Source organism: Rhinoraja longicauda, chromosome 26 (assembly GCF_053455715.1).
Source record: "Rhinoraja longicauda isolate Sanriku21f chromosome 26, sRhiLon1.1, whole genome shotgun sequence".
NCBI lineage: Eukaryota > Metazoa > Chordata > Chondrichthyes > Rajiformes > Arhynchobatidae > Rhinoraja > Rhinoraja longicauda.
Genome location: NC_135978.1, coordinates 18,764,151 through 18,789,999, shown reverse-complemented (window position 1 = coordinate 18,789,999; position 25,849 = coordinate 18,764,151). Strand labels below are relative to the sequence as shown.

The 25,849-nt window shown below is 40.8% G+C and overlaps 2 protein-coding genes across 2 annotated transcripts in view; one reads left to right on the top strand and one right to left on the bottom strand.

Moving 5' to 3' along the window:
- mybbp1a (MYB binding protein (P160) 1a) overlaps positions 1–12,028 on the bottom strand; it is a 69,458-nt gene extending 57,430 nt beyond the window's left edge. Inside the window, 6 exon segments of the mRNA XM_078422172.1 lie at positions 417–607; positions 3,598–3,705; positions 4,430–4,504; positions 7,089–7,172; positions 9,980–10,075; positions 11,786–12,028. Of these exon segments, the coding sequence (XP_078278298.1) occupies positions 417–607; positions 3,598–3,705; positions 4,430–4,504; positions 7,089–7,172; positions 9,980–10,075; positions 11,786–11,986 (755 nt within the window). The 5' untranslated portion in view covers positions 11,987–12,028.
- Positions 12,029–12,778: 750 nt separating this feature from the next.
- eif4h (eukaryotic translation initiation factor 4h) overlaps positions 12,779–25,849 on the top strand; it is a 31,296-nt gene continuing 18,225 nt past the window's right edge. Inside the window, exons 1-3 of the mRNA XM_078422174.1 lie at positions 12,779–12,843; positions 15,737–15,759; positions 25,554–25,718. Of these exons, the coding sequence (XP_078278300.1) occupies positions 12,779–12,843; positions 15,737–15,759; positions 25,554–25,718 (253 nt within the window). The remainder of the gene's footprint in view (positions 12,844–15,736; positions 15,760–25,553; positions 25,719–25,849) is intronic.

Below are 25,849 nucleotides of genomic sequence, written 5' to 3'. Positions count from 1 at the left end.
CAAGGTTAGGTAGGGCATTATTTATTTTTCAATAAAAAATAAAAACAGATAATCTGGTGATTACAACATTGCTGCTTATGGGTGTTAGCTATACATAAATGGTCGGTAAGATTTCCTACACTGCAAGGGGACCACACTACAAAAGCAAATTATAAAATTATACTAATTATGAGTAAGGATTCCCTGCAAGGAATATTAATTACAGTGCTACCCAGCTGAATTGAGTGGCCCATAAATGTCATGTAATGTATTGTGGCCTGACCGTAATCCATCAGCAAATGCCTTGGGAATTGAATTGGCAAGAATGTGAAAGATGATAACTGATTACTTCAGCTCCCTCCCGCCCTTTCCCATATCTGCCCCAAATTTTCATTCCCTTTATCTTTCATTATTATTAAAATATATGAAGGACTCACTTGGGAACATTTTCCGATGACAAAATAGCAGAGGATCCAAGCAACTTTTTCAGATTCTTAGGCTTCAGAATTTTTGGAAAGCGTTGGAGAGCCACCAAGAGCAAATGTAGCTGTGCTGGGGTGCTGAAAGCAGAGGACATGTCCTCCTGTAAAGCTTCAAACAAGATCTTCTTAAAGACATTCTCTGGGGTCTGTGGCAACGTAAAGCAGAAATTAAAGAAGACAGATTACAAACTACCCTGCACAGTATGTTCTTGTCAGCACTGCAGTTCCTCAAGATATCAATTGCTTGATAGTTGCTCTCCATTACCTTAATTGCAGTAAATTTACACCAAACCCTTATTATCCACAAGGGATAGAGGCAGACTTCCTACAGTCTTTATCATTTTGAATATTACAATTATATCACTCATCATTCTGAATTCCAAGCAGTAACAAAACAAATTTAATCTTTTGAGCCCTGTAAATGTGCACAGTCTAGTTGCTGAGGCCAATAAATCTTTTTCTAGGTTCCCAAAATGAATACATGCACACCACGAAAAATAAAGGCCATCATTGCAATAGCCTTCATGAAGCCCCATACAATTCTCAATGCTTCTCTGCATGTTGTATTCCCAAATATCATTATTCATTCTTAACTCCAAATCCTGGACCTTTAAGAAAATGTTATTGTTTTCCTCAAATCAAAAGTTGCCGATCTCGCATTAAACCTCATTTGCTGCTGTTAATCTCAATGACTTAAGCTGTGCCCATTTTTATTTTACATTTCTAGATCTCACTGCCATAAATTACTTTGCCTCCTGTTCATAAAGAACAGAACCAGAACAGTAAGCAATTGGCCCCTTCAGCCTGCTTCGTCATTCAATCAGATCACTGGTGAACCATTCTGATTCTTAACACCACTTTCTTGCTCTCTCCCCACATCAATCAACTCTCTTATAGTTGTTCTCTTATAGTCTGAGAAAGGATCCCGACTTGAAACGTCATCTATCCATGTTCTCCGGGGATGCTGCCTGACCCGCTGAGTTACTCCAGTCTCTCTTATAGTTCAAATGTCTAAACTATGCTTCAGTCAGTGTATTGTGAACATGGAGAAACACATGTGTAGGGAAGAACTGCAGATGCTGGCTTAAACTGAAGACAGACACAAAAGGCTGGAGTAACTCTATTCCTTTTCTCCAGAGATGCTTCTGAGTTACTCCAGTTTTTTGCGCCTGCCTATGGAGAAGCATATCATCCATTTGAAATGTCACTACCCAGGGGAGTGTTCTAGTCCATGAACAATGTCCTTCACTCCATCATTATGCAAACATATGCTGATGATTGCAATGCGTTGCATTCTGTTCTCACCTTTCCAGATAATGAAGCAACAACAATGAGGCGCAGGCTGTTCAATGATGAGTAAGATCAGCACTACATAAATGCTTGGCAATGACGTTCTCAACATGGGAATCTAACCAACTACCCTCGATGTTCAGCCTTCTCTTCCCCTCACTGATCAGCCCATCGTAAACATGGAGGAGACAGAACAGCATTGATCAACAAGCTAATTAGACCATAAAAATCAATGCTTATGGTAGAGCAGGTCAGAAGATGACTTTACGGTGACTCACCTCCGAACTCATCAGTCACTGAAAGTAAACATGCAGGTACAGCAGGCAGTGAAGAAAGTTAATGGCATGTTGGCCTTCATGACAAGAGGAGTTGAGTATAGAAGCAAAGAGGTCCTTCTGCTGTTGTACAGGGCCTCAGTGAGACCACACCTGGAGTACTGTGTGCAGTTTTGGTCTTCAAATTTGAGGAAGGACATTCTTGCTATTGAGGGAGTGCAGCATAGGTTCACTAGGTTAATTCCCGGAATGGCGGGACTATCGTATGTTGCAAGACTGGAGCGACTGGGCTTGTTTACACTGGAATTTAGAAGGATGAGAGGGGACCTTATTGAAACATATAAGATTATTAAGGAATTGGACACGCTAGAGGCAGGAAACATGTTCCCAATGTTGGGGGAGTCCAGAACCAGGGGCCACAATTTAAGAATAAGGGGTACGCCATTTAGATAAGGAAAAACTTTTTCACTCAGAGAGTTGTAAATCTGTGGAATTCTCTGCCTCAGAAGGCAGTGGAGGCCAATTCTCTGGATGCTTTCAAGAGAGAGTTAGATAGAGCTCTTAATGATAGCGGAGTCAGGGGGAATGGGGAGAGGGCAGGAGCAGGGTACTGATTGTGGATGATCAGCCGTGATCACATTGAATGGCTGCGCTGGCTCGGAGGGCTGAATGGCCTACTCCTGCATCTATTGTCTATTGTCTGACTCTCAACAAAACTATCAGAAATGTACTTGCCTGGATGAGTGAGATCCAACAACATTCAAGATCTTTCAAACCATCCCCGACAAAATAGTATACATGATTGGCACCCATCCAACACTTTAAATATTTATATAGTATAAGAAAATAACTGCAGATGCTGGTAAATATTTAATCTCTTCAACATCAAGGTTACAGTATGTACCATAACACAGTAACTCCCCAACTCCCCAAAGGGTCTCTCAAGAGCACCTGCAACATCTGGAGGTCAACAGTAAACACTGCTACCTACGAGGTCTATTCCAAGTCCCACAAAATAACGGCATGGAATTGTCCATTCTATGTCACTGGTTTGACAACCTAGAATTCTCGACTCAACAGTACCATTGGTGTACCTTCACCAGTAGGATTGCCGTGGTTTGAGGAGGCTCATTATCACTTTCAAGGACATTACAAGTGACATAGTGTGAATTTTTAAAAGATTATGGACAATATTAACGAACCTTGCAGTCACAATAGCATGTTTGGAGAATACCACTTGTCACACTCCCAAATGATAGCGGTCTCTCAGTCTCACATCTCCCAACACATATCATAAAAGTAAAACTTCAATTCTGCATTGTTTTATTCTCGCCAATGATCTCTTAAATATCCTCAGTACATTGCTTCTACAATTTCATACAGACAAATTCCAAGCCCTTTTGCCAATCTATTAAGCCAGTAAATTTCTCCAAATATTCATTCAACTTAATTATGATGAAACCAGTGCTCTGTATGGCTCTCTGACTAACTTATGAGGCCATGTGTACCAAAAATATTTAACAGATATGGAATTTAGAAACACATTTAACTAGTCTAATCCAAAACCTTACCTCTGATAGGATGTCCACAATAGATTTTGCTGGCAGATCCCGGAGGTATTGCCTGTATTTATTAAGGCTTTGCAGCAGTTGGATTGACTCCAAAAGAATGTCTGGCTCCTGGCAACAATTTATAAAAAATATTGTTTTCCACAAACGAATTAAATACAAAAAACTAACATATATCTTAATAATCCCCAAATAAAAGCAACATCACTCATTTAACCAGACTGCCATAATTGGACACCACTTCACCATAAATTTTTATAAACACTTGTTTGGGAAGTTGTTTGGTGAAAGTATGCAAAACTTGAGTAAGTCAGAAGTCTACGAAAGAGAAATATGCATTTAAGTCGAGGATAGGCTGAACTGTGGCGATGGTCTGCTTGCTGTTCCAGAAGAGGGTAAACTTACAACCATTCCATTCTTTTACTTGTACTCATGCATAGTATACTTTAATTGAATAGCACGCAAACAAAGCTTTATATTTTATCTAGGTACACGTTGCAATAACATTCCTACTACCTGCTCAGCTGTTTCCCAAATCTAAATACAGAATTGCACTACTCCCTTCACAACCCATTTAATCAGTTTGAGCTTGCTAGATATTGCCCAAAGATCTCCTGAATGCACTTTACGATTTCTGTGCCCTCGACAACATATTACACTGATTGAATCGGATTATTATTTGGGTAAGTGATATCTTCCACTATTAATGCTCTAGTTTTTTTCCACCTTATATTTTCCCAAAGATCGTTGTGCTACCTCCCTCAAGCTGTATCATTCATACATAAACCAACTGATATTCTTTTTTTTTCCAGATGCATTTAGAGGTTGTAGTTACCTTTATTAGTCTTCCAGATTGTGAAAGTGCCAAGACACCAAAGAAGTTTCCAAACACAGCGTTTCTGATGAATTTCTAGAATAAGAAAACACATTTGAGTTAACCCAGTGGTGTAATGGCATGTTGTTTAGTTCAGGGTAAATTGTGTTTTGTATATTTCCCTTTCTGCTCCCTTCACTTGCTGTCTACCAAGGACAGATAACGGTTGGAAGCTTAACACTGCAGTAGTTCTCTGCAAAATTGCTGGAATTGCATTGGGCACTTCTCAAAGGATCTGTTACAATGTTCTGTTGATGGAGCAAAGAAGGTTTTACAAATGTAACAACTGCAACCCAAACTTACAACCACATTATGTTGCGACACTGGAAGAGGGCACAGCAGCCATCTGATCTGTACCAGTTCCCTGGAGGAGTTACCTGCTCAATTCCCTTCCTTTAGCATGCATGGAGTTTTATTTATCTGCTTCACTTTACATTCTGCATTCACTGCTGGTATTCAATTGTTTTATCAGCAGACACGATAACAAGAAATAGTATATTTGCTGGCCATCGGGTGTCTAGCTATAGAAGACCCATTTTGGATCAATCGGTCCATAGCCACCTTTGTATGACTTTTCAAATACTTATTTCACTCCTTAATGTTTTTAGCTTTCTCAAAATCTCCAACCTATAGGCTTAAAACTATGCCCTCCTGTTCTATACACCCCTCCGAAGATAAAATGTTTCTCACTGTCTACCCTTCCTCGTCATGGCTAAAACATTTCACTAATATTAATGAAAGTTGTTGATGATGGAAACGCTTATTTATAAATACTCCATTGTATTAATTGACAATAATAAACTTTAAACCCAAACCTAAATAAATATTCTCCTCTAATCATCAGCTCACTGGCCAGAAATATTTTCAGGATTCAACATACCAAAGTCCTACAATTTCTGATAACTTTTACTAGATAAGCTCACTGTTCAGCCACAATGAAAGGTCCAATTTCTCTCAAATATGCTTTCTATTATAGCCTCTCATTGTCGCTCTGAATGTTTATACCTTCCCCAAGCAAGGCAAGTCAAATTGGACATTGCATTGGACATTGCATTCCACTAACAGTCCATTGAATCATTGAATAGATCAACAGACAATAGACAATAGGTGCAGGAGTAGGCCCTTCAAGCCAGCATCACCATTCAATATGATCATGGCTGATCATTCTCAATCAGTACCCCGTTCCTGCCTTCTCCCCATACCCCCTGACTCCACCATCCTTAAGAGCTCTATCTAGCTCTCTCTTGAATGCATTCAGAGAATTGGCCTCCACTGCTTTCTGAGGCAATGAATTCCACAGATTTACAACTCTCTGACTGAAAAAGTTTTTCCTCATCTCCGTTCTAAATGGTCTACCCCTTATTCTTAAACTGTGGCCCCTGGTTCTGGACTCCCCCAACATTGGGAACATGTATCCTGCCTCTAACGTGTCCAACCCCTTAATAATCTTATATGTTTTGATAAGATCCCCTCTCATCCTTCTAAATTCCAGTGTATACAAGCCTAGCCACTCCAGTCTTTCAACAATGACAGTCCCGCAATTCCGGGAATTAACCCAGTGAACCTACGCTGCACACCCTCAATAGCAAGAATGTCCTTCCTCAAATTTGGAGACCAAAACTGCACACAGTACTCAAGATGGCTCTCCCTACCTCCCAGCCATTCCGCAGCTTTACCACTGTCCTCCCTCATTGAAAGATGTGTTACAGTAAAATTCTGAAAATCAGGTACCCTCAAGGCTTTGGTGTGGACTAGTGGATTTTTTGGACCAAGGATATTTTTGATAGTATCCTTGATACACATATTTCATCTGTATTTAAAACATATTATTGCAGTAGTATAATATTTTTTTAAATGAACCAGGCGAGTTTAAAGGGAGTAGGAAACTGAGCACCTCCAAGCCTAAAGGGATCCCAGGAAACAGAACCCGGTGAGTTTCATTCAACAAACTGAAAAATACAAGCACTCTAGATCCCAGTTCTGCCTGAAACCTACCCATATTCCAAAAGCTCAGTTTTTCCAACTCTGGTAACACACCCGACTCACTGTCCCTGTAGTAGATTGACCTTACATGTTAGCAGATAGATGGTTTCCAGGTGATGAGAACTTAGTGAGTCAGCCAGATGACAAATGTTGGAAAAAGATTTTCAATGTTTTACTGCAGTCTGAATCCTCATGATTCATTATTCAATGATATTTATTTGGGATCAATCCACAAGTTCTTAGACCATAAAGAATAGAATTAAGCCATTCGGCATTTCGTGCCTGCTCAACCACTCGATCATGGCTGATCTATTTTTCCCTATCAAGCCCATTCCCCTGCTTTCTTACCATAACCTTAGTAACACCCTTACTAAACAAGAACCTACCAATCACCGCTTTAAAATTACCCTTCTTTTACTTCTCCTAAAAGATATCCTACTTTACATATCTAATATCTGTCTGCCTAATAATGTGACAATGATCTCTGCTTTCTTATACTTGATTGCAGAGAAAATGATAACACCCAAGTTTTACACTGTTTTAAATGTAGCAGAAATTACACATTACATGAAGACTTCTATACTCAATTAACTGTCACAATACTTAAAATTGTGCTCTATTCTCTTCAACCACACACCTTCTTGGTTATCGTTAGATTATGTTTCTTTTTGATCTGCTCCAGAATAGTCCGTAGAGGGATCGTCTCAATGCATTGCAGGACCTGTTAAAGATAAATCAGAATGTTAAAAAAACCAATCAGGTTTCATATAGGGCATCAATGGCAGAAGAATGCAAATAGTGGGCAACAACCACCATTTCAACAGAGTTATTTCTACTGAGCTGCAGCATACCTTGTTCTACCAGGTATACTACTGGTAATTAACTATTTCAACCAGGAGTCTGAAGAAGGGTCTTGACCCAAAACATCACCCATTCTTTCGCTTCAGAGATGCTGTCTGTCCCGCTGGGTTGCTTCAGCATTTTGTGTCTATCTTAAATCCTAACCCAATCCCAGGATGGGCTATTAACCGAATGCTAAGAATGTCCCCAAAGTCATTACAGCTTCTTCCTGCAATCATTACTGATTTAGCTTTCCATAGGATTAAATGCCTTAAGTGTTCTATATAAACACATCATTGACAAGAAGCTAGAAAGGTGGAAATTAAATCAGGCAAATAAAAGCTCAAGCCAAAGATGCAGGTTTAAGGAGAGCTTAACAAGAACAAAATAGAGGTTGAGGCATCAAAAAAAGGGACAGTTCAAGCTGTGCTCTGCTGATGAATCAGTTGAGTAGCAGCAGATCTAACTACTCAGCCATAACAGAAGAGATAGGAGCAGGAGTTGACCATGCAGCCCTTCAGGCCTGCTCCACCATTTGTTAAGATCATGGCTGATCTTCTACCTCGGTGTCATTCCGCACCATCCATTGATTCTGTTATTGCACAGTAAATCATCCATCCCCAGAAGCTCAGCAATCCTTGAGGATTGAAAATCCCAAAGATGCTCCACCCTCTGAGTGAAGAATTTTCCCTCAATTCAGCCCTAAATAGGGCACCCTTTCTTTCTGAGACTGCACCCTGCTCCTTGACACATTAGTCAAGGGAAGCAACTTGCCCATTTCTGGCTTGCCATGTCCTGAAAGAGTGTTGTTAATTTCAAGGAGTTCTCATTCTTCTAAACGTTGGGAAAAATAAACCTAATCATCTCAATTTCTCTTCATTATACAAACTCTTCATCCCTAAATCCAGTCAGTCAGCACTGCACTTCATGGCAAGTACACCCTTACACAAAACTTAGAACAGCAAAGCAGAGGAACAGGCCATTCGACCCCCAATGTCCATGCCAAGTTAAACTAATCTGCTCTGCCTGCACGTGGTAAGGAGACCAAACTCCAGGTGCAGACAATTGCAATAAGACTTCCCTATCCCCAGAACAGTACAGTGGTGCTGCAGGGAGTGCTACCGCTCGCAACTCCTTCAAACTGGGTTTGTTCTTAATCTCGGACATTATCCATGTGGAATTGGCATATTCTCCCTGGGTTTCCTCAGTTGTTTCTGTTTTCCCCTGCATCCCAATGAAATGTTGATTGATAAGTGGCCTGTGAAACCCGTCTAATGTCGGGCAATGAAATGCTGATTGATAAGTGGCCAGTGAAACTTGTCTAATGTAGGTGGTGGTAGGAGAATCATACAGAATGGAAACCAGTCCTTTTGTTCAGAGTCTGCACTGACCATCAATTACCCATTTTAAACTACTCCTACATTAATCCCTATTTATTTTATTTCCCCACATTCTCATCAACTCCCTCTTGATTCCACCACTCACCGACACACCGAAACACCAGAGGCAACTTATAGTCGACAATCAACGTACCAACGAGCACACTTTTGTGATGTAGGAGAAAACTGGAGCACCTGTGGGGAAACCCATGAAGTCAGAGAGAACTGCAAACTTCATGCAGACAACACCTGAGGGAGGTATTGAACCCATGCAATTGGTACTGTGAGGCAGTGGCTTTACTGTGTCAATCCATATACACAGTGGCATAGGATGGCACACACGAGAGGATAGTAAAATTGGTAGGGGGAAAAACTGATAGAATTGCTCAGGGAGCCTCTGCAGGTGTGATGGGCTGAATGCCTCTTATAGTATATGAAATCTGAGAAAATATTCAAATTCTCTGTAATAAACACTTACTAATTTCCATTCCTAATTATTTGCTGCACCTGATGTTGGCCTTCAATAACCTGTGAACAAGCACACCTATGTCCTTTTGAACATTTATACGGCGCAGTGGACTCACGATTTAACAAAAGGATCACTGTATTCCCACTCTTTGCTTGTTGACCTTATCAAAGGCTTTCCCAAAATCCAAACACACCACATCCAAATACACTATACCCATTGGTCCCTCTTCATCTTTTCCACTTGTTACATTCTCAAATAACTACAGCAGATTTTCCTTTCAGGCACGTTGATTCTGCTCAATCTTTTCAAAGATGATAACCGGTGCACCCACTATCTCCAAACCTCCAGAGTTTCAAACTCTGGGATGTAGATCACCAGGTTCTGGATTGATTAGGTTTCAAGCTCACCAACTTCTCCAATACTATTTTTTGACTAATTCCTTCATTCCCATTAAACATCTGATTCTTGTATATCTAGCTGGTTTTGTGTATGTTCTTCTCTGAAGAAATATGCCTAATAATAGTGTAATGAATCTGTCATATCCTTATTCCTCATTACAAATTTTCCCATCTCAATGCTGTTAACTTTGAAAATAAGTGAGAAATAAAATACAGGAAGGACCTTAATGAGAATTTATTGTACTGTAATTTAGTCTCCAACCTCTAAGAGCAGAATCAAGTCAAGTGCAGTTGATTATTATATGCACAAGTATGGCGAGGTACATGTACACTGAAAATTGTGTTCTCAGCAGCATCGCATGCACATAGGATAAGACTGATCAAAATCCAGTTCGGCTTAGTGTTATCCTCTGCCCATTCCCTGCATCAAGCAGTGTCTAACCTGTGCCAGGGCCAAACTGAAGCCAGGACGAGCTGTTTCACGAGTTGCTGCCAGGCCCTCAATAAGTCGTTGGATAGTATATTCAAGGTCGTCACCCTGCAAAAAGAGCCAAGTATTATTCCAAATTAGTAGTTTAGTTTGGTTTAGTTTATAGACACAGCACGGAAATAGGCCCTTCAGCCCACCCGAGTCCGTACCTACCAGCAATCCCCACACATCAACACTACCCTACACATACACGTGACAATTTTACATTTATACCAAGCCAATTAACCTACAAAGCTGTACGTCTTTGAAGTGTGGGAGGAAACAGAAGATCTCAGGAAAAACCCACGCAGGTCACAGGGGGAACGTGCAAACTCCGTACAGACAAGCACCCAGTCAGGATCGAACCCGGGTCTCTGGCGCTGCTAGACAATGGCTCTACCTTTACGCCACCGTGTTGTCCTTGGGTCAACAAATAGTCCATAGCTTAAGGTGTCCAAAGATCATTATTAAATGCACCTGACAATTACACAAGAATTGGATGAATGTAAAGACTGATTCACGAAGGAAAAATAAAATGTAGATGTATAAATGATTGATGCAGAAAAACAAATCAAACGGTCAAGTGAGGTTGTGGGCAATTGTCCATATCTTGGTAGGCGATAGACTCAATCCAAGGATGAAACGGCTGGATTCTGAGAAATAGCAGAATAAGCATTCCATATACGTGTCAGGATCCCACAAGATTCGAGTCTGGAAGCAGGAGGAGAAAGAAGAGATGGTCCAGATACTGAGGATTGAGAGATACAACAGGGAGAGAAGTAAGCTAAGGGGAGACATGACTGGTCAGCATATCAGGTTGAGACCCTACATCAGGACTAAGAATGTAGAAGGGAGAGCCAGTATGAAGAGGTGCCAGGGAAGGGTGAGGCAGGAACAGGCAAGTGAGAAGTGGCTCCAGATGAGGGGGGAGTAATGGGTAGATGGAGCCAGGTCTGGGTGGGAGGATCAAATCTTATCAGATTCCATGATCTACAGTCTTTTGTTATCTCCGCATCACCTTCCACCCTCTCTCTCTCTTCATCTTCACCCTCCCCCCCACATGGTTCAACCTATTCTCCATCCACTCCCTCTCATCTCTTTAAACCAGCCATCTCCCCTCAAATCTCAGCCCTGAAGCAGAAACTTGACTCAAATGTATAATATCTGATATGGGATGGAGAGGCTGAATCAGGTTTGCGGAGTCTGTAGCCAGACAGGAAGATCCAACTCTGTAGGTGGATGCAATGAGGCAAAGCCTCAAGTCTGAATCAGCGAAGTTAGAGTTTGGGGACACATAGAAGATGGCCAGTATCTAGATCAGGGGAGGGGGGGGGGGGGGGGGGGGGCAGAGAACTGGTGACCAGTTCTGGAGGGTTGACCCGAGGTCAAAAGTCAAGATCATTCAATTGTCATTGACATTGGAATGGAACAATTGAATTTTTGCTTGGTACAACTTTACAAGCAGATTAACGCAACACAACAAATACAATAAATTATCAGTTACACTTGGGTTAGTTATATCAGCTACGCCATGACGATGAAGTATAGCACTCGCTGCTGCATACTCTCTGGGCCCTGATCACTTCCATCACACGGTCGATCCAAGCCAGACTCGCACACTTCTCCCGGGCAGGAAGCCAGCCCCATGTCCAGTCCCTCCACCTGCCCAAAGTCGCTGCTCTTTGACTTCAGGTACTCGAGCAGCCGGGTGATCACCTTTCAGACATTCCCCGTGCCCACCCAGTCCTCCCCCTAGTCCCAAGGCAAAGCCGCACTCACCTCGCTGCTCCTCAGGTACTCGAGCAGCCCGCTGATCGCCATTAGACGTATTTCCTGCTCGGGCTTGGCGATGTCCCAGAAGAAGTCGAGGAACTCTCGGTTTTTCTGCAGAACTCCCCCGGAGTGGGTGAGCTTTGTGCGAGCCGGAGCCGGAGCCGGTGTCGGTGCCGGAGCCATGCTCGGCCTCTGCTCCACCAACATGCTGCCACCGGGTCCTCGAGAGAGGTCACCACCCGAGCGCTGCCCGGAAAACCGCCTGATCTCTGCTTCACCAAAGTTTACAAAACAAACTCTAATAATGTTTGTATAGATTTGCACGGGATTTTGATTCTGATAAATGTCTATTTGCCGTAGTCACACTGTGTGTAAAAATCCCGCCTGCCTGCCTGCCTGCCAATTTACACAACACATCATGCAGCAATTTGTGGCAAACCCGACCAGTCAATCTGCTTCTACCCTGGTCCAGGGAACATGAGAGGACGGAACACCGGTCTTCTGGTGGTAGATCAGCATCTTCTGATGAAGGGTCCCGACCCTCAAACTTTAACTCTATTTACTTTCCACTAAAGCTGCCTGTCCAGCTGAGTGGTTTCCTTTTCCACTAAACCTGAGCGTTCCCCGTTTTATTTTAAAATTTCCAACCAACCTCTGCCACGTTTTGATTTTCAGCACAATTGCCACTAGCAGGAATCTTTTTTTTTCTCTCTAAGTCTATATTACTGTGCAAAATTATTGCAATATCGATTTCAAGCTACATGCTAACTGTACAGTGAAATGTCATGAAGAATGAAATGGATTGAAAGCACTAAAATAGGTTTTAAATCTAAAACACGTTGTAGTCCTGGAGGGGGTGGGGGGCACTGAGCAGAGACTATTCCGTGGGAAGGAGGTCACCTGCGTGGATGAACCTGGGGGGATGCCGGCCTGACGGAGGCGGTGCGGGGCAGCCCGGTTGCCATGGCGCCGGGGTCTTGTCTGTCTGAGCAGCAGGACATGGCGGATTTCGACAGTTACGATGAGCGGCAGCAACAATACAGCAGCTTCGGGGGAGGCCGGGGGTAGGTACGGGGGCCAGCTCCGGTGGGAAAAGGTTCACGGAGGGCGGCGGGTCCCATCTGAGGCGGCCGTCGGTCGGTTCGCTGGGTTCATGGCCGGGGCGAGGGGCGAAGGCTCAGCAGTGGGGTCGCGGCCCCAGAGCCGAGGGTCGCACAGGACTCGCGCTGAAGCTGGATGGGCTTAAACGTGCAACTCACATAACATAGTGGGAAAAAGGTGCAGGAGGAGGTCATTCGGCCCTTCGAGCCAGCACCGCCATTCATTGTGATCATGGCTGATCACCCACTATCAGTAACCCGTGCCTGCCTTCTCCCTCCCCATATCCATTGATTCCGCTATCCCCAACTCTATCCAACTCTCTTTTAAATTCATCCAGTGAAGTGGCCTCTACTGCCTTCTGTGGCAGAGAATTCCACAAATTCACAACTCTCTGGGTGAAATTATTTTACTGCTATCCAAATGCACCGTTATTCTTTAATAATTGACTCCAGCATCTTCCCCACCACCGATGTCAGGCCAACTGGTCTATAACTGCCCGTTTTCTCTCTCGCTCCTTTCTTGGAAAGTGGGATAACAATTTAGCTACCCTCCAATCCACAGGAACTGATCCTGAATCTATAGAACATTGGAAAATGATCAGCAATGCGTCCACGATTTCTAGAGCCACCTCCTTGAGCACCCTGGGATGCAGACCATCAGGCCTTGGGGATTTTTTCAGCCTTCAGTCCCATCAGTCTACCCAATACTATTTCTCGCCTAATGCAAATTTCTTTCAGTTCCTCTGTCTCCCTAGATCCTCTGTCCTCTAGTACATCTGGGAGATTGGTTCTGTCTTCACTCAGGCAGACACAAACAAAGTACCTGTTCAACTCTTCTGTCATTTTCTTGTTCCCCGTAATAATTTTACTTGTTTCTACCTTCAAGGGATCCGCATTTGTCTGTACTAATCTTTTTCTCTTAACATACCTAAAGAAGCTTTTACTATCTTTATATTCTTGGCCAGCTTACCCTCGTACTTTATCTTTTCACCCCGTATTGCCCTTTTGTTACCTTCTGTTGTCCTTTGAAAGTTTCCCAATCCTCTGGCTTCCCGCTACTCTTTGCTATGTTATACACCTTTTTTAGTTTTATTCCATCCCTAACTTCCCTTGTCAGCCACATTTGCCTCTTATTCCCCTTGGAATCTTTCTTCCTCTTTGGAATGAAATGATCCTGCATCTTCTGGATTATGCCCAGAAATTCCTGCCATTGATGTTCCACCGTCATTCCCGCTAAGATCCTTTTCCAGTTGACCTTGGTAGCTCGTCTCTTATGCCTTCATAGTCCCCTTTGATCAACTGCAACACTGACACCTGATTTAACCTTCTCCCTCTCAAATTGTAGATTAAAACATCATCTTATGGTCACTACCTCCTAGCGGTTCCTTTACCTTGGGTTCCCTTATTAAATCTGGTTCATTAGACAACACTAAATCCAGAAATCAAGCTGCTCTAAGAATCCATCATGGAGGCACTCTCTTTCTTGGGGTCCAGAACCAACCTGATTTTCCCAGTCTACCTGCATATTGAAATCTCCCATAACCACAGTGGCATTACTGTTGCATGCCAATTTTAACTCCTGCTGCAACTTGCACCCTATATTCAGGCTACTGTTTGGGGGCCTGTAGATAACTCCCATTAGTGTCTTCTTACCTTTACAATTTCTCAATTCTATCCACAGGGACTCTACATTGTCAGTCCTTCTGTCACCCTTCGCAAGGGACTGAATTTCATCCCTCACCAACAGAGCTACTCCACCTCCTCTGCCCACCTGCCTGTCCTTTCTATAGGACATATAACCCTGAATATTCAGTTCCCAGTCCCGATCCTCCTGCAGCCATGTCTCTGTAATCCCCACAGTCATATCTACCAATCTCCAACTGAGCCTCAAGCTCACCAACTTTACTTCTTATACTTCATGCATTTATATATAATACTTTACATCCATTACTCACCTCATCTTTCACGTCGATTCCTATTTCACTTGGCCATACTCTCCAATCCCTTCGTGAGCTTTCTGTTCCGTTAATTCTGGCGTCTTTCTTAACTTTTCCTATACTCTCTTTCCCTTTAACTTCATCCTTGTTTTCCAATTTGTCTCCCCCCCCACCCCACTATTTAGTTTAAACCCACCCGTGTAGCAGTGGCAAACCTGCCTGCCAGAATGCTGGTCCCCCGCCTATCCCTTGATTCCTTTAGCCCAAAGAGCAAAATCTAACTCCCTCTTGAAAACATCCAGTGAATTGGCCTCCACTGCCTTCTGAGGCAGAGAATTGCCTTCTGAGGCAGAGAATTCCACAGATTCACAACTCTCTGGGTGAAGAAGTTTTTCCTAATCTCAGTCCTAAATGGTCTACCCCTTATTCTTAAACTGTGACCCCTGGTTCTGGACTCACCCCAACATCAGGAACATTTTTCCTGCATCTTGCCTGTCCAATCCTTTAAGAGTTTTATATGTTTCTATCAGATCCCCTCTCATCCTTCTAAATTCCAGTCCCAGTCGACCCATTCTTTCATCATCTGTCAGGTCTGTCCACATCTCACTCAACAACCCCAGACACTAAATACATCCTTCACCCCCCACCAATATCTGAAGAAGGGTCTCGACCCGAAACGTCCCCCATTCCTTCTCTCCAGAGATGCTGCCTGTCCTGCTGAGTTACTCCAGCATTTTGTGTCCATCGCAGGATTAGACTTTGTTTGCTCTTGTATGCTGCTTTGCAGCATTATTTTAGGTTTGACTCTCGGCTCTGTAATATAGAAATAAAGATCTGCAGATGATGGTTAATACACAAAAGGACACAAAGTGTTGGAGTAACTCAGCAGGACAGGCAGCATCTCTGGAGAACATGGATAGGCAACGTTTCGGATCGGGACCCGTCTTCAGACTGGAGTCGACCCGAAACGCCGCCTATCCATGTTCTCCAGAGATGCTGCCTGACCTGCTGAGTTACTCCAGCACTTTCTGTCACTTTGTCAATCTCTATAATGTTCCTTGCCTGCCCAAACAAACAGAATACATAGCTTTGTAAATGGATGGCGATTTTCACTTCTGTTCTTGCTGAAGCCCAGTTTAATGACATTCATTTGAGAGCTCATTTTTCAAGTTGAAACATTAAGGATTACAATTTTAAATTTAAGGAAATCTACAATTTCTGGCTGAGTGTTCCTCAGATTGTGATATACATCCCTCCTTAAGTGAGGAAAATATTTATTTCCGAATAAAATTGTGCTTTACACTCAGTGGAGCATGCTTATTTTCTCCATTGCAGTATCAACATGACCTCAAAAGAGTTAACTTTTGCAAGTTCTACAATGTTTCTGTGGTTGCTGATTTAAAGGGTATTAAAGCACATCACATTTTTCACTTACCCATTTACCCTTACTTCACTATCCTTCAGAGCGAATGACTGAGAATGCCGTTATAAAGAGTAATTGGGTATGGGATTTAGGGTGTTGGTGCTTGGTGCACCTGGTGTGTATAGAGGCTCTAAATTATGACATCTTTTTAATAGATCTCCAGTTACTATTCTTTGCTGGTCACCAAAGTGAATAATATTTATTATATTGAGAGAATTACTTTGAATGGATACAGTGAATTATAGATAGCATTGGGAGTTCTTCATAGTTGTTATACAGCAGTTTAAAAATGGTGTTGAAATTTAAGATAAAAATGCCTATTATTCTTATTGAAACATCCAATTATACTAAAATTGTCACATTTTAAAACGTTAGGCTTGATAATTGGGCTGCCATGTTTCTTCCAAAATATACTTTACTCTCAGCAATGTCTCATATCTTTGCCAGAAATTATTTTTGTGGATCTGATTCGAACACGAAGCACTCGAGAGTTTATCAATTCTGTCCTAGAACACCTTATTTTAGGAATCACATTAATTGGTACTATTTCTAACAAGGATTTACAACAACTGAAAACAAGCTTGCTGACAGTTTCTTTTCTCACTTCGAAAGGGAATCATGCATGGAGTATTTTTATTTTTGTTAATTTTAGTCAAATCTGCCGCTGTGAGTGTATTAGTATCAGTAGGATTCTGCTCACAAATGTTTTTGCTAAACATTGAATAGGGGAAGTATTTTTGAGCCACGATACTCACCACATGAAATAAATATGAAAAGAAATGTATGGACAACAGAATGTTTCAGAAGTAGAATCTAATCCAGATTTTCTTCTTCCTTCCCTATTTTGTTGTGGCATATTCTGTATTTTTTAATCTTTATTGTAAAAATGATTAAGACTAGATATATGAATAAGCATCATTCATTTTTTGTGGTTCCTGTGTGTGCTCGTTTCTGGAAGATATTATTGTTTCAGCTTTTGAGGATATTCTAATAACTCTCTCCTGCTTTTCTCACACCACTATCAAGGAGTACCCTTTCAAATGTAAGGACTAGAAACAGATAGTTAAGTGTATTAAAACTGAGGTGAGAAGGAACATTTTCACCCAGAAAGTTGTGAATTTATGAAATCAATTCTATGTATTGATGGTTTCATTTTTTGGAAAAGCTTTAGTTGCTGTCTGGGCTATCTGCCTATTGTATGATCTTTGTTCATATAAATTGTTCAGGAAGTCTTGAGTGACCAACATCTAATACTAAACGTGAATGAGAATCAGCAGTGATAGATTGGAATTGAGATTTTAAGAGCAAAGTCTGTTCTTTATTAATTAGTTATGTTAAACATTTTGCAAATTAATAAAGAACAGATCAGAATTAAATTAAATAGATTACTATGCAGGATTAAATGCTTCGGTATGCATCTGCTGACATATTAGTTCCTCAGGACCAGCTGGGATATATTATCTTCTAGGAAGAGTGCTTTCTCATGTCATTTTCTGCAGAATTGCCAGCATTATTACATCAAAAGGATTTTATCTCATTATAAGCAGTGAGATGCATTTTGTTATCCCCTTTTTTTTATCATGAATCATCTGGACTTGATCAATGTTTTTTGGAGTGATGAGAAGGAGAGATTGTCTAGCAGATAATTGAAAAACAAATCTTTCTGCAAAACCATGTTCTCGAATCCAAAGAAATGCCAAAACCTGCTGAGTGTTTAAAAGATTAAATTATTTAGTTTGCTTTACACTAACATTATGTAGTTTGAACCCCTCAATCAGATTCAAGTGATGTGAGGTATATTCGAGTAATATATTCCAATTATAACTTTATATTGTGAATTTTAAAAAATCTAAGGAAAATCATTTGGAAAGAAATAATTTAGCAGTTGCATGACCTGGGCACATTTTCAATATTTGTTAGAAACAGGTGAGGAGCTATTCTAAAGTAGAAAAAAATGCAATAATTGTAAACAGTTAAACAATAAGCATCTCTGTTGAGTAGGAAAAAAACTGCAGGTACTGGTTTAAATAGAATGTAGGCACAAAATGCTGGAGTAACTCAGCAGGACAGGCAGCATCTCTGTTGAGATGGGACTTAGTCTTTCTTAAATTGCAGGTGGATCTTAAACCAATTGATTTTTATTTTCCTCTGCATATTGTTCGTTAAATGATTTACCTGCAAAATCCAATTTTATGTTTGAACCATATTGCCTATAATCAGAATTTTGAATTCCTGCAACATTTGAATTCAGTTGGCACACCTTAAGGTGGGGAACTCCATTGGAGAAAACTGAAGGACTACTCATCTGCAATAAAAAATTAGATTCAACGACCACATGTGGATTAAATCAAAATTATTGATCTTGATGAACATGGTGCAAAAACGAAGTGTTATACTGTGACACAAATTATTGACATTTACAGTGTTTGTGCAGGCAGCCAATAAATAAACTAGCAACGCAGAGCAAATTTGGATAGAAACATGGGACAAGTAAGGTATCCTACCACTATTTCTATCCTTTTGAGTATTTTTGTGTTTAAAGATATGGACAATTGTTATAATAAACATTAATGGTTACTAATGTCGTGATCCTTAAGATTTCGTTCACCTGTGTATGATTATGGTGTACATGCAAGTACAGTAAAACTCTGACAATCTGGCATTGTTTGATTTTGGGGTCCCAGACCAGCAAAGTGTTACATTATTGGATATTATTCCAAATAATATCCAAACATACTTTCTTTTTATTTTGTAAAGATTTTACATGCTAGTGTAACAAATTTTAGGGAGCAATAAATAAAAGGAGCAGAGAATGTACAAGCACTCTCGATCCCAACTGCAAACCGACCCACGGTCCCGTCCCGTGATGCTGTGGACCCCAATGTGACTCAGCGTACAGTCCAGCTCTCGCTGGGGTCACCCCCTAGATGCCCAGCTCTGGCCTTACTCTCCGGTATCCCATTCATAATCTGAACTAAGGAGTGAGCCAGACACTAGACCATCAGGATATCTGAACAATCGAATGCCGAATTGTCAGAGTTTTACTGTACTTTCTAAACATTACAAGTTGCTCTTTGTTTTTACATTGGTGCTCTCAAAAAGAAACTTTGTAAGAAAGCACCTCATGAAATATGGTGAACGAATTTTGAAAGTACATTTCTTCAAATTTATAATATTAAAACGTTTTTAAGTAATTCTCCCACGTTTGTGAAATTGTTGATTTGAATGTCTTTTAAACTGTTAATCTGTTTTAATATTAAATCAAAGTTGATTTGTATTTTAATCTTACCTTGCCCTGTAAATATTAATTAGCAATTAAATAAATTGAAAATTGTATTTATCCATCAAATATATCTAAGGAGAAAATTTAAAAAATGCAGATTCAACTACATATTGCATTTTTAATTAATTTTTCCACATAAAATTTGCTTGGTATTGACTTTCTATAGCAAATCATGGTTAGTTATCATTGAATAATTTTTTTGACAGTCAGGTGGTATAAACGTATATGAATCGAAGAAATATAGTTCACAAATATTGTGAAATAAGAAGTTCCACTCTTCATTATTGCGAGACTGTAGCCCGTGTACAGCAATAATTATGTATATCTTGGAAAATCAGCTTTCCTGTTTATTTCAATAAGCAATCAATTACTGACAGAATAAGTTAATCTGCTAAATACTTTTTTACTTTGGTTTGCTTTATTAACATGTCTCAATTTACATATTTAACTAATGAACTTACTGTCAATTAAATAATGGAATATAATCTAAGGATGGTGTCTTCTATAATGGTCAGAAAATAAAGATAAATACTGCATTCTGTGTTGTGATTGCTTTGTGACTGATAATTATACAATGTGAATTATACCAGTCATTGTACTGGCATACAAATTGAGTTTATTTTCACCTGCACATGTACTGTGAGGCACAGGTACAATTAAAAACTGGTTTGCAGCAGCCTCATGACCACGTCGACTCAGGTATCACAAAAAAACATAAATTCTATGAGACTGCAAAATATGAACTTACGGAAAAAACACAATTAGACACAACGGATTGTGTAGGTCGATTCAAGAACCTGGTGATTGTAGGAATGGTGCTGTTCCTGAACCTGGTGGGGTTGCACCTGAGACTTTACACTGTCCTCCGTTGGTAGTTTGTCCTCTCCCCTGCAATCTACTCTCAATAATCGGCAAAATAATGGAAGACATCATCAATAGTTCCATCCAACAGTATTTAATCAATAATAACCGGCTTATGAATACCAAGTAGACATTTGACTGGAACAACTTGGCTCTGGGATCTTGTGACAACTTTGGGCTGAACATGGAAATGAAGTTTTATTCTGCAGGTGAGGTAAAAGCGACTGCATCAAAGCAGCATTTGATTGAATGTGTTCTAGAGAACCGCTAGTAAAACTAAAGTCATTGAGCATTAAGGGGAAAGCACTCCTATGGTATGCAGGAAGAAGATGGTTGTGGTTGTTGGAAATTAATTATTCCATTTTAGGACACCACAGTAGGATTTTCTCATGGCAAAATCTTAGGCCCAACCATTTTCAGCTACTTCAATGACCTTCCATCATTGGGTCAGAAATTGGAATGTTAATAATAGAGTCATAGATGATACAGTGTGGAAACATATCCGTCGGCCTAGCTCACCCACACCGACCAACAATGTCGCAGCTACCCTAGTCCTACTTGCCTGCGCTTGGTCCATAACCCTCCAAACCTGTCCTATCCATGTACCTGTCCAACTGTTTCTTAAACAATGGGATAGTCGCAGCCTCAACTACCTCCTCTGGCAGCTTGTTCCATGCATCCACCACCCTCAGTGTAAAAAAGTTACCCCTCGGATTCCTATTAAATCTTTTCCCTTTCACTTTGAACCTATGTCCACTGGTCCTCGATTCCCCTACTCTGGGAAAAGACTCTGTGCATCTACCCGATCTATTCCTCTCATGATTTTGGATACTTCTATAAGATCTCCCCTCATCCTCCTACGCTCCATGGAATAGAGACCCAGCCTACTTAACCTCTCCGTATAGCTCACACCCTCTAGTCCTGGCAACATCCTTGTAAATCTTTTCTGAATCCTTTCGAGCGTGACAATATGATTGACCGTTTCGCTGAACATTTACCCTCGGTCCACCAAGGCCTACTGGATCTCCCAGTAGCTAATCATTTTAACTCCCCTTCCCATTCCCATAGACATTTCTGTCCTGAGCCTCCTTCATTGCCAGAGTGAGGCCACAGCAAATTGGATGAAATCATTTTCTTGGGCAGCTTATAACCCAACAGTATGAGCATTGAATTCTCCAATTTTAGGTAATCTCTAACAACCCCCCTCCCACCCTCCATCTCCTCCCCTGTGCTCTACCTGGACTACCACCTATTTCTCTCCTCTCACTCCCCCTACTTTCACCCTTCTGGCTTCACAATTCACAACTCTTCAATCCTGTCTCACATCTTCTGCTTTTATCTCTGGCCTTCGTTCCAACCATCTGCATCTTAGACCCTCCCCTTGCCTTGGTCATGCTTTGTCCTGCATCTCCTTGCTTCCAGCTTTCTTCCCCCCACCCCCCACCCCCCCCCCCTATATTCAGTCTGTAGAAGGGTCCCAATGCTTCCTGACTCGCTAAGTTACTCTTGCACTTTGTGCCCTTTTTGGTAAACCAGCATCTGCAGTTTCTTGTTTCTGCATAATGACTGCACAATGTTTTATTCCATTCAAATCTCCTCAACAAATGAAGCTGTCTGCACCAGTAAACAAGACCAAGTCATCATGCGTTACACACTGATAAATGACAGCAGCATTCATGCCAAAAATCGCCGGATCTCCAACAAGAGAAAAACTAAGCATTTACTCTTGACATTCAATGGCATTACCAATAACCACTGTCAACATTTTAGAAGCCACCATTCGTTATCAATTAACTGGTCAACCAAAATATATATGGAGGTTATGAGAGTAGGTTAAAGACTGGGTACCCTGCAGCAAGTGATTCACCTGATCATCCATCACAAGGTGCTCATCGTGAGTACAATAAAATTCTCTGCATCTTCCTGGATGTGTACAGCTTCATAAATGCTCAAGAAACTCATTGTATAAGGAGAAAGTAGCTTACTTGATTGACATCACATTTGCCACTCTGAACCCTCCTTTGCACCAGCCCGGTAAGGCATAATAGTGTGTACCATCTACAAAACACATGGCAATTTATCATCCAGACTACTCCCACAACAGTCCGCAAAATGCCAAGAAGGACTAATTATTACGCCAAAGGAACATGTTTTCTGTTTGGCTTTCAGCACCTGATTTACTACTGACCGAGCTTCTACCAACAACAAATTCATAAAAGATGCAACAAATTAATCTCCAAATGGAGATCTTTCAAAATAAATTCTTCGCTCAATCCATGTAATGATATTTATTGTTTCATCTATTCTGTGGTGTACTGCTATTTGGAACTTCATATCATCAGGAAATTGGTGCTCATAAAAAGTCAGGAAATTATCATCCTAATCTACACATTGGATGTTGCAACTATAAACGCCAGTACAGAACAGAATTAATATGAATACCATATGGACTTTGAAGTGTTTCACATAATTACTTTGCATAGTGTCACTGAATCTATACGATAGTGCTTAGTATCTTCTCCATTGCAGAACTCTGGGATAGAAAAAGCTGTACATATAACTATCACAATTAAATTATGTTTTGTTCAGGTTTTGGCAGCAAGATTTGTTGCTAGACTCAGGTTCTGCAGTTGGACTAATAACCACCTGGGATGCATAGAACATTGTGCAGCTACGATGTTTGCTGCTGCATCTTTCATTTTAGAATTGGTCAAAAGGTTTTGGGAGAACTAAATTCCCTTGAGCCAAGTGCATGGATTAAAAATTACAGTTGTATTTTTACAATCCTGCTTCTATGAATCCTGTAAGAATAAATTTTATTCAACGGAATCAGTCATAAGAAGAAGCTCTAGTTTTTAAAAAAAATCTTTCTAAGTGGGTAAAATAATTAACATAGAAACATGGAAAATAGGTGCAGGAGGAGGCCATTCGGCCCTTCGAGCCAGCACCACCATTCATTGTGATCATGGCTGATCATCCACAATCAGTAACCCGTGCCTGCCTTCTCCCCATACCCCTTGATTCCGCTATCCCCAAGAGCTCTATCTAACTCTCTTTTAAATTCATCCAGTGAATTGGCTTCCCTGCAACCTTCTTGCAACCTCTTCGCAGTTCACGCTGCCACCCAGCTTTGTGTCATCTGCAAATTTATTAGTGTTACTTTTAATTCCATCATCTAAATCATTAATATATATTGTAAATAGTTGCGGCCCCAGCACCAAGCCTTGCGGCACTCCACTTGCCACTGCCTGCTATTCTGACAGGGACCCGTTTATTCCTACTCTTTGTTTCCTGTTTGCCAACCAATTCTCTATCCATGCCAATACTCTACCCCCAATACCACGTGCTCTAATTTTGCCCACTTGTCTCCATCACCTACTCAGTGACATCGTAATATTATCCTGCTAGTTCTTCCACAAAAGTAGAGCATGAAGCAATGGTAGAATTTAATCCTGATATGTGTACGGTGATACACTTTAGGAGGACTAATAAGGATAGTCTATACACAGAGGATGGTATATAAACCTAAGGGACTATTGAGGACCAGAGGAACCTCAGTGTTATTGTTCAAAAATATCTGAAGGTGGCAGTATATGTAAATAAAATGTAGAAGGCATATGGGTGCCTTGCATTAAAGAGTAGGGAGGTTATGCCACAAATGTATCAAATATTGGTTAGGCCACAGATGTGCATTGTTTTGGTTGTCACACTACAGGAAGGACATTACTGCACTGGAGTGGGTGCAGGGGAGATTCACCATGATATTGCCTGGATGGAGTTGTAAAGGTAAGAGGAGTGACTGGAGCTTGTTTATCATGGTGCAGAGGAAGCTTAGATGCATACAAAATTGTGGGGGACATAGATAGAATAGACAGAAAGAAACATTTGCACTTAACAGACACGTCTTAAATAGGTTTTCAATAAGAGATTTGGAAGGGATTTACGGAAGTATTTTTTTCACCAGAGAGGATGGTTAGAATCACAGCCTGAGTAGGTGATGGAGACAAGTACTAGAGCGGCACAGTGATGTTGCTGGTACTGCTGTTGCCTCACACCACCAGAAATCCAGGTTCAATCCTGACCTTGGGTGCTGTCTGGGGGTAGTTTGCACATTGTGACCGTATGAGTTTCCACCAGGTGTTCGGTTTCTTCCCACATCCCAAAAACTTGCGGGTTTGTAGGTTAATTGGCCTCTTGTAAATTGCCCCAAGTTTGTAAGGAGTTAATGCAAAAGTGGGATAACAGAACTAGCATGATCAGGTGATCGGTCGGCTTGGACTTGGTGGCTGAAGGACCTGTTTCCATGTTATATCTCTAAACAAAGCTAAATGCCTCTCACTACATTGATGTATCTGGGCAAGCTCTTGTATCCGAAACACAGAAGGCAACAAAATAAATACTGATAAATGGTGTACTTATTTGGGTACTTAGAAGTCGACGTGAACCATCAAATACCAAAAGTCTGGGCCGCAGCGCCTGTTACTGTGTTGTATGACTCTATGACTCATTTGGGATGAGTAATAATTGCTGCACTTGCCAACTGTGCCCATATTCCAGAAACCAAATGTATAAATAATCATGATGCAATGGTGAAAAAATCCTCCATAATACTTTGCTTCCACTAAAATAAATACAATAGCCAAAATTACTACAACACTCTTCTCTTTGCCTTCTTTATATTGGAATTGCACCCTCCCTTTGAATTCAAGTTAGTGCAAATTGTAAACTAGAGATTTGTGTTAAGTATTTATAGCTTGGCAGTGTAGTACCAACTGGTGAGACCTTTAAATTGTCATGTTGCCCAAAGCAACCCATAGGGTTTAGCACTGACACTGCATAACTGCCCTAAGAAGCTAAGACCACAATTAGATTTCCCACAAATTCTTTGCTTTAATATATATATTTAGATATCTATAAGAGACATTTCATAGTTGACTTAAAAGCAAATTTTAATAATGGAGTATAATTTTGGGTAGATAGTCAACTAAATGTGAGTGATTAGAAGTAAATTGTTTTGTAAGATTCTGGGAGATTTGATAAAACTGAAGGTGGCTTTTCCACATTTTTTAAATTGCTTAAAAAATAGAAAGATGAACTTGAGTACAGAATAAATATCACCTGGCCAGCCTGAAGCTTGATCTGATTTTTTATTTCATTAGATCTCGAATTAGTGGTCCCAGAAAACAGAAGGAATTACCAACAGAACCCCCATATACAGCTTATATAGGAAATCTACCTTTCAATACTGTGCAAGGAGATATTGATGCCATTTTTAAAGAATTGAATGTGAGGAGTGTTCGACTAGTCAGAGACAAAGAGACAGACAAATTTAAAGGTATAGTACAAAAAACTTTGGTTTTAATTTTAAATGAAACATTGTAAGTTTTAAATACGTGATTTAGCTGCCCTCTGTTTAAAACCAAATTCATTTAAACTTCAGAAATAATACCATTTTCAATGCTTACA